The sequence below is a fragment of the Poecilia latipinna genome, unplaced genomic scaffold, assembly GCF_001443285.1.
Source record: "Poecilia latipinna isolate Pla-1442-1.1 unplaced genomic scaffold, P_latipinna-1.0 Scaffold3144, whole genome shotgun sequence".
Classification (NCBI taxonomy): domain Eukaryota; kingdom Metazoa; phylum Chordata; class Actinopteri; order Cyprinodontiformes; family Poeciliidae; genus Poecilia; species Poecilia latipinna.
The window spans coordinates 12,321-21,324 of NW_015115760.1; the positions used below are offsets into that span (position 1 = coordinate 12,321).

The 9,004-nt window shown below is 39.6% G+C and overlaps 3 protein-coding genes across 4 annotated transcripts in view; 2 read left to right on the forward strand and 1 right to left on the reverse strand.

Annotated features, from left to right (window-relative positions):
* Positions 1-1,858, reverse strand: part of LOC106940252 (septin-6-like) — a 14,054-nt gene extending 12,196 nt beyond the window's left edge. Inside the window, exon 1 of the mRNA XM_015022939.1 lies at positions 1,751-1,858. Within this exon, the coding sequence (XP_014878425.1) occupies positions 1,751-1,780 (30 nt within the window). The 5' untranslated portion in view covers positions 1,781-1,858. The remainder of the gene's footprint in view (positions 1-1,750) is intronic.
* A 1,260-nt stretch (positions 1,859-3,118) lies between these two features.
* LOC106940253 (securin-like) lies at positions 3,119-6,453 on the forward strand. 2 transcript variants are annotated; one of them, XM_015022942.1, is made up of 6 exons: positions 3,119-3,239; positions 4,542-4,658; positions 4,740-4,876; positions 4,946-5,027; positions 5,172-5,327; positions 6,320-6,453. In XM_015022942.1, exons 2-6 carry the CDS (start codon positions 4,571-4,573, stop codon positions 6,394-6,396), a joined length of 540 nt encoding a protein of 179 aa, XP_014878428.1. In that variant the 5' UTR covers positions 3,119-3,239; positions 4,542-4,570; the 3' UTR covers positions 6,397-6,453. The 2 variants fall into 2 exon arrangements, with proteins under 2 accessions (XP_014878428.1, XP_014878427.1); XM_015022941.1 differs by having other exon boundaries at positions 3,120-3,239; positions 4,566-4,658.
* A 93-nt stretch (positions 6,454-6,546) lies between these two features.
* LOC106940251 (ankyrin repeat domain-containing protein SOWAHD-like) lies at positions 6,547-8,820 on the forward strand. The gene is made up of 3 exons (XM_015022938.1): positions 6,547-6,720; positions 6,853-7,190; positions 7,765-8,820. Exons 2-3 carry the CDS (start codon positions 6,949-6,951, stop codon positions 8,429-8,431), a joined length of 909 nt encoding a protein of 302 aa, XP_014878424.1. The 5' UTR covers positions 6,547-6,720; positions 6,853-6,948; the 3' UTR covers positions 8,432-8,820.
* The last annotated feature ends 184 nt before the right edge of the window (positions 8,821-9,004 follow it).

The window sequence follows — 9,004 nt, forward strand, 5'->3', positions numbered from 1 at the left end:
AAAAAAAAAAAAAAAAAAAAAAAAAAAAATATTAAAAAAAAAAACTTTTTTTTGCCTTTTTTTAATGTTTAGTTGAAAAAAAAAAAAAAAAAAAAAAAAACTTAACGTTTTCTATTGCAGAAAAATTATGTTCGTAGTAATTTTACCTCAATTACAATTAGAACGGTGCTGCACAAAATCACGCCAAGGGCCACTAAAGGCCCGCACGCCTCAGTTTGGATACCCTGTCTTGTAGGTTAAAACACGGTAGTGTCAACCTGAAAGTTTGTTCTTTTTTTTGTCTTAAATCAAGTGTAAAATATGTGGTAAGACTTGAAATGTTCAAATATTCTCTCTATTGACAACAGGGAAAAATACTCAGCCTCCAAATTTGGCATAACCCAAAAGCAGCTGAGATTGCATTAATTCAGAGCGTCGGAACACACACATGCCACACCTTTCAGATTTATATTTGTAACACCAAGTATCCTTTTCCTTCAGCTTTATCATTTTGTTTTACTCTGGCCTGACCTATCACATAAAATCCCAACATTCATTTTTGTGGCTGCAACATGACAAAACGTACAAGATATGATAAAAATAATGTTCAAAATGCAACTTTTTAAACTGTGTGTGGTTGTCAGTGAGTATTTGATTGTTCCGATTCGTTTTTTCCTGCAGGCTATGTTTATGTTATGAGCTGTTGGGAAGCAAAGAATTTGCAAAAGATGCCAAAAAAGCTAAATCTCTCCAGCAGCTAAACCTCAGACAAACCGGCCATTATGTGGCTTAACATAACACAGTGCTGTTGTCCAATTTGGCAAAGGCTTTGAAAGAAAACACACTCTCAGGGTAAATTTAAAATAACTGTCCAATCTGATGGTACTGAACAGTTGCGGATTGTTTGGATGACTTGAGCTGGGTTTAAACAGCTGGGAGACTGTTTGGGAAACTGATGGTAACGAGACAAATAGCCTCTATATTTCTGCAGCATTCCTGAAATCATCATCCTTGCTTTTCATGACACTCACAGCCAAGTAGCACACAGCCGGTTTCATTCATTTGGGCCACAAAGGGAAATCAAACTGCACAAGGCTCTGCTATTCTAAGCACTCCCTCTGGGTTAAGTGGCTTCCTTTTCCACGAAAAAAAAAAAAGAAACAAGTGAACATTTTGAAAATACAAGCTTTTTATACTATACGTAGCACGCTTTTTTCTCTTTTTTTAAATACTAGTTAAAGACGCCGCCGTGTGAAAGTTAACGGGACTTGAACATAACGGAAATGAGAACCGAAGCTGTGCTTAAATGGGGGCGTTGAGAATGAATGGCCTACCTACGGTTCTATGTGGGTTTTTAACGGTGCAGAACCGACTACGTTACATTTTTTGACAGTATTTTACAAGTCGACATTTTGTTTCGGAATAATTATGCTAAAGGTAGCCTCGCGTGAAATCAAAATGGGTCAAACAGAAACATTTCAACAGATGGACGTCGGGTCTTTACTGAAAATTGCTTATCCAAATCGTTTTTAGTGCACATTCTAATTTTTAAAATCTGTATAATTATTACTGAAACCGTCTTTAGCTTGCTACTATAGGTTTTTTGATGGAATGGAGCACGAAAACGGATGTTAGCAGGATAACCCTTCTACTGATTCTCATAATTCTCCCCCTCTGTAACAAAAAGCTACATCAATATATAGTTTTCTTGCGACTCGGATGTGTAACACGTGCATAGTGAGATTATCTCTGTGTAAAACGGGAAACTTACAGCTTGCCTTGCTATCTCAGTGGACGCCATGGTGAGTGCTGTTAGCTGGAGAACAAACCCTCCGCCGCTCTGAGGTTAGCAAAGGAAGCTGCGCCGTTTACGATATACTCAAAGCTGGCCTGCTCGGAACGTACCATTTATTTCAGCCGGTTTACGCTCGACGTAAAATAAAAATACAGAGAATACTATCGTTATTTATATAGTTTTTAAGAATTATGAATTTGTTTTTTGGATGAATATTTTTTAGAAAACGGAATTAAAGAGCGAAAGCCACTGAATGCTCCCCTCCACCGTCGACGCCCCCCACGCAAGATGCCATGATGGTTGCGGCTGATGGTAAAGAAGGGCAGTGAACGTTCAAACGGAAAATCTGATGTAGAAACAATGCAACGTTATTCTTTTCATTTTGGGAGGATCTTCATAATTAGATGTTGAGTCATAATATAAATATACAAACATAACATTGTGGATACAAAATTGGAAATCACGAGTAATAACCTGATCCTTATTGCCAAATATTAAAAGTGCAAGTTACGCAAATGTAATTTTTAGAAATTGCTTCTAGACGTATTTTCCAAAAGAATTTCGCTTTTCCTCAGCTCTTTGAAAAAGTTTGGACAAAGAATCCTGCTTTTCTCTACAATAGTATATCCCATTCAATTTTTGACATGTCTATTATTTTATACATATGTATCTTATGTATAGAATAGAACATATATCGTATACATATCTATTATTGTTTTATGTTTATTCTTATTTATTTATTTTAATTTTTATTGTGTACTGTGCTGGGACAAACAAAATTTTCACCCCTCAGGGAATCAATAATGTATTATTATCTTATTATCTTATTATCTTACATACTCACATGGTAAATTAAGAGACCTATTTTATTAAAATATGCTTTATATTTGTTCTAATACTATTATTCACTTATTATGTTATATGGCTTTTGCACTACTTTCCTCTCTCTCTTTTTCCCATTTTATGACTGCTGCTAGTCACTCAAAATAGTTGCATAAGAATTCTGTACAATTGTAAGATTTGTCTATTTGCAATAAAGTTAATTGAAAAAAAAACGTTTCAAACGGAAATTAGCAACAGCAAGTAGTCCTATTTCGAGAAAGCTGTTAAAATATAATTCTGTATGATTCCACAGAACATGAAGAACATGTTCATAGATGCACATATCGTACTCCTGTTCAGCGTAACTGGGACTAACACTAGTTGCCACAAATCACAAACTACAAATCAAATATCTTGCCATTCTGTTTTAGCTAGGTGAGCTAACTGATCATAGAAACCATAGAAACGCCTTTTTAGTCACGTGTCTGAGATCGACCAATAGGAAGAACGCATCGTATTTAAATGAAGCGGCGGCTGTTGGAAACGACACTACAGTTTTGTACCACAACAAGCTGGCAACGAGGAGAGGACTAACGAAAAAGAAGGAAACACGAACAGCGTTTATTGAAACTCTGTCAGAAAGGTGGGTGAAACGTTTCGTTGTTCTTATTACTTTCTGCATAGTGTTCTTTTGAATTGCTTCAAGCTTGTAACCTGTCCGTTTAGTTATAAGTAATGTGAGCTAACACAAGCTAACGGTCATCTTGGTGTTGGTCAGCGGATAAATCAACAGACATTTTAACTGAAATATTTAGACTGGAATTATAAGTGTGATGCACGTAATCGATGTAAACATGTGTATTTGGATAAATAAGGCGGCCCTTATCAACTTTTGCGCTTTCAGTGAGGTAATTCTATATTCAGGTGCATCATGGCAATTTATAATTAATCTACTTTATCAGAAAACTTTAAATATTGCATAACTACCCTTAAACACCGAAGAAGCTGTCTGAGTGCTATATTCAAGCATACTAATGGGAAAACCTGTAGAAAAACTACACTACCAAAAGTACCAATACATGTTGGCAGGACCTAGGTAACACTTTTTGACCTCCCAGAAACTTCATCAGTCTTTAAAAGCTACTATTCTGCGACTTTTGGAAACGTCCCTTTTTCAACATACCCAATGACTGGCTGTTTACCAGGCTATTGCAGAGCTGAGTGACTGCTGATGAGGGAATTTGATTTGGGTGTGTTGACAGAACTTTACAAGTAAAAAGTTAATTTGCCATCTATGGTATTTTTTAAGTCTGAGTTCTGAATGTTTTAAAGTGTCAAAGATTTGCAGTCAAGTATCTTGGTTTAAGAGAAATGTCCTATTTTCTGGACTAAAAAGTAAGACATTAAATGGTTGTTTCAATTTGTAACTGGTAAGGATAAGTTTCCACCAAATGGAACTAGTTTCATATTGAACTCCATGGGTTCAAGTGGTTGAATACGTTTAGTTGCTTGTGAACCATAATGGATGAAACTTCAATCAACTTTTTTTTTTTAAGGGACTCATTAAAAGATGATGTTGACTGGTGTCTAATTTTGTTAAAGTAATTTGAACTGCCTTGCTGCTGAAATGTGCTCTAAAAATAAACTTGACTAGCTGGACTAATACTTCCATTTTGTTTTGTGGAATTAAACAGATTAAATGTTTGGCCCCAGGATGTTTTCATTGGGGTAAAAATTGTTTCCAAGAGCCCTATTGCATATTCCCCCCCATCCCCAAAGTAAAAATTACTATTTGGGGGTGGGGGAGCCTTTTCTGTGACCTTAAGCTCAGCTTTACACCTTGCTGCATTAACTTGGAGCTGTTCTTGCGGGAGGAGCGTATTGGCGGTCTGACAATCCTTGACCTTTTTAATCTTAAAAATAACCTTCTTGTAATTTTCTGCAGAAACTAATGCATAACTGTTTCCAGATACAATGGAGAGTATAATCTTTGCAGAGCAGGAAAATGCACAACTTCATGGATCCTCGCAGAATTTGCGCCGGCGACTTAAATCTGTTCCAGGTATTCAACTTTTTTTTTCTTTTTCTCCATCCATCAACCCTTGGTTTGCAAGAATACACTAACTTTTGTTTCCACAACCAGAGAAACTAAAGTCTCCTATGTTGGCCAAAACGATGGTCACACCGCTCTCATCTGGCCGCAAGGCTTTTGGTGTGGTGGGCAACAGGATTTCAACACCAGCTGTCAAAACGCAGGAGAAGAAACTCGCTAAACCACAGGTTGGAGGTCTAACTTCAGTTTTTCTTTTCTTTAAATCAGTGTTTACGAGCTCCTTTTGTTCCCACTAGGAAACAAAAGCGATGCCGGCTACTCAGACCAAAGTGGAGGAATATCCAGAAGTTGAGCAGTTTATCCCTTATGACCCATTAGGTAAACCAATCAATATCTCCACTTAATACTGCCAAATAATTAGGAATTACTTAAGTCTTGCAGGCAAATGGTCCTTCATTCTAGAGTTCATCGTTTTAGCTGAAGCACTTGACAGCAATGTTTTATTGAATTGCTTTATTTCAGAGTTTCAGAGGTACAGTGTACCTGAAGATCTGATTCCTCTTGGCTGCATGGCTCTGTCTGGGTTGGCTTGCTTTCCACACAGATGCCCTGATCTGGATGAGGAAAAGATAGAAGAGCTCCAATACCTTTCCCCTGTAGAAATGCCAGAGTGTCCAGGTATGAACTCATTGGTGGTAGATTTCTGAAGTGGATCACTATTGACACATTTCAGATCAGTGGTCAAAATGTCTGACTCATAAACTTGCATTTCAGATGCTTTAGAGACATTGACTGTTTGAAAACTCCTCTAATTAAAATGTTTAACCTTGGATTACTATTTCCAGTTTGATATTGAAATTTCTTAAGCCAGTTTTGTCACAGCACCTGAAAACAAAATTTACAAAGTGTGAAACGGTACAACATTTCACATAAAAATTTGAATCTTATGGAAAAATTAAGTAAAACCGTTTTAAAATGGCTAATGGTGTTATTGGCGCATCCTCAATAACAGATGCTGTATAAATCCTTACAGCTTTTTTAAAATTGGTTTTAAGCCTTTTTTGAAGGCTTAGCTGGTCATGTGGTGCAGTAGGTGGTGTAAATATAGAAAGTCACTTGATGATCAGGCTAGATGAAAGGTCACGCTTGGGCAGGAAATAGTTTTTCCTTTTACAGATGGTGGGGAAAACTTGCACCATCTTGTTAAAACATGGTGGCTTATATTGCATGCATGACTAATCATGCCTGGACTCTACGTGTTCTGCATTGAGCTCATTAATAACAAGCAGGTCACTGACTGAGTTTTCTTCAAATCGGGAGGAAAATGCACAGTTGCAAAAACTCTGGCTAATTTACCAAACATTTAAATGACGACAATTATGCAGAATGTCCAGCTATATAACAGTTTTAAAGCTCTTGGTCATAGTCGGCATTTATGGTACCAGAGTTAACTCAAATGTTACCAGAATGAAAATCTTATAAAATGTATTTCTAGTCTGCTCAGATGGTGACTTGGTAAGGTAACTGTTGGGCTCAGATGTGTAATTTTGGACTCGATTTAAAAATAGGGTGACATTATTATAATGCATGCTTGCGTTTAAATTAATTATAGCCGTTTGAGTCTGGAGCACATGTTGGAGTATCATTAACCAGACTGTCCCTGTTTTCAGCTGACCTCACGGAGCTGACCGCTTTTCTTCAAACTATTGATGAGCTGACTGAACTTCCTTCAGAACCTGAGTTTTAACGCATTTATTAATGCTCTGTATTTTTCTTTGAATAAAGTTGTTTTACCATGTTCTCATTGGCTGCAGTTTTTTTTTTTTCCACTTAAAGTATCGGAATAAACAGAGTTACTTCCTGCTTTAAAGTCCACCCTGGTCACATGTGAGGGATTCTTGCTATTGGGTTTTGTCAGATTAGAATGAACTTTGTCTTTGTTCCTCTTTACAAAGGAAAGCAGGATCCTCGGTTTTGTTTCGTTATGAACCCTAAACTAAAAGTATGCATCTTGATTTATTAAAACGGAGAAGGTCTTTTATGAACAAACTTGCGTTTGGTACCAGGACAGGTGAGTTAATACTAGTGTTTGACACTAAATGGCCCCTAGAAAGGGGACGCGTTATGATTTTTGAAAACAAAACTTCCTTATGGGCATTTTCTGCCAACTTTTTTTAAATGCATTTTTTTTTTCTCGACACAGGAAATGAGGGAAATTATTGGCGTTTATTATCAGAGACATCTTCAGGGTGTAGTCTAAAAGGAAGTAGCCTGGGAGCTGCAGAGTAAGGCAGGCGGTATGCATTGCAGCGGATCGGAACCAGCTGCCCCCGATCGGACTCCCAGACAGGGCTCCATTGTGGAGCGGCTGTCTCGGTATGGCATGCAGGTCATGCCCGGAGCCTCCCCGCGTAGGTCGAGGCTGCAGAGGCAGCAAGAAGTAACCGACAGCTCCGCTCCGGAGGAGTCCGTCCCGCCGGTTCTGCGTAGAAAGTACATGAAGGAGCTTCTCCTGAGCCGGGCATCCAGCAGCGGAGTGGGGTACCAACAGTTACATTTACTAAGCTTTTGAGAAAATGTGGTGCGCTGTACTTGAGTGATTTTAAGAAGTATCGCTATTCGAGCAAAATGTCTGGATTATCTATCCACTGAATGTATTAACCAGAAATTCACCAGACACAGACCTGCAGATTTAGTTTCAGACGTTTATACCAAAATTTCCACTTTCCTTTGTATTCATCTATGTAATTTTTAAATGAAATGCATTCCAAATTAACATACTTGTTTTAGCCGTGACTAAAACAAGTATTTGATATTTTTAACGTAAGTAAAAATATGAAGTGCTACTGAGTACCATTTCTTTGATACTCGGTCCACTGAGTTAACTTCACTGAATGAAAAAACATAAATTTTATTGAAAAACTGATTTAGAAAATTTTTTGCCTAGTATGTGAATTGTCATTTTCGTCCTTTAAATACCTAAATTTCCACGTAGCTTTCTATTTTGGTATGTCCTGGTTATGTTTTCTAAATTTGTACTCTAGTAATTTCTTGGATGTTATACTTGGTAGCGGTTGCCACTTTTACTCAAATATGATTTCTGGGTCGTCTGCAGCAGCGGGTTGCTGCAGAGCCTCTCCCCGGACCAGGAGGACTCGGACTGGGCTCTGTATCCCATGGAGCACGCCTGGATGCTCCTGGCGGTAGAGGGGAACTACGAAACCATCAAGGACTTCATCTCCGAGGACCCGCAGCTGCTGACCCGGCGGGACTTCATCAGCGGATACTCGGTGCTGCATTGGCTGGCCAAGCGGGGACAGGACGAGATCCTGCTGAAGCTGCTGCGGTTCGCGGAGCGTGCGGGCTTTGCGGTGAATGTGAACCTGCGGGGCAGCGGCGGGCTAACCCCCCTGCACGTCGCCAGCATGCAGGGCCAGTTCGCGGTAATCAAGCTGCTGGTCGGGGCTTTCGGCGCCAACGTGGACGCGATGGACTACAACGGGAAGCGGCCGTGGCAGTACCTGCGGGAGGACGCCCCGGTGGAGATGAAGGAGCTGCTGGGCACCTGGGACGAGGAGCACAGCTGCGGCTGTGCGCAAAACTTCAACAAGAATGTCAACAACAACTGCGCTGGCGCAGTGAGCGCGGCCGCATGCGATGAGGCGAATGGCGAAGAAACTGAAGAAGTGAGTTACTTTGACAGAGCCAAGAGAAGCAGCTGGAGGTTCGAGTCTCTAAGGAAGCTGAAATCCTCCTTTTCATTTGTTAGAAGCAAAACTTGAGATTATGGCGTACTTTAAAGGGGCAGTGTTCTGTAGAATCAACCTATTTTAAGGTTTACATCATGCTATAATGTTACTCCCTCATCAAAAACATACCTGGAGTGTTTCCTTCGATCTCCATGGCAACCACTCAGGTGTGGAAAACACCTGGGTGGACCTAGTCCCACCTTTGAGACGCAGCTCCACCTCATTTCCAAGTTTCTTTCTCCCAGAGCAAACTTCTATCAGTCGGCTCCTTCAGACTAGCCAGCAGCAATTAGCAACCACCTGGTAGAACTTATCTGCTGAGCTCGCTATATGAGCTATTTCTCAAATCAATGAAAAATGTTGGTAAAGGGGCAGTATGATGTAAAATCAATTCTGAACTTTATTTCATGTTCCCTCATCAAAAACAACTGGAGTGTTGCTTTGATCCTTTAATCTCCATGGCAACCATTTAGCTGCTCAAAACGCCTGGTTGGACTTAGCTCCGCCTTTGAATACATAGCTCCCCTTCAGAGCTGCAGGTTCCAAGCTTCCTCCTCAGAGTACCCCTCCCCACCCACCACTCCCTCACTCAGCTCCTTTAGACTA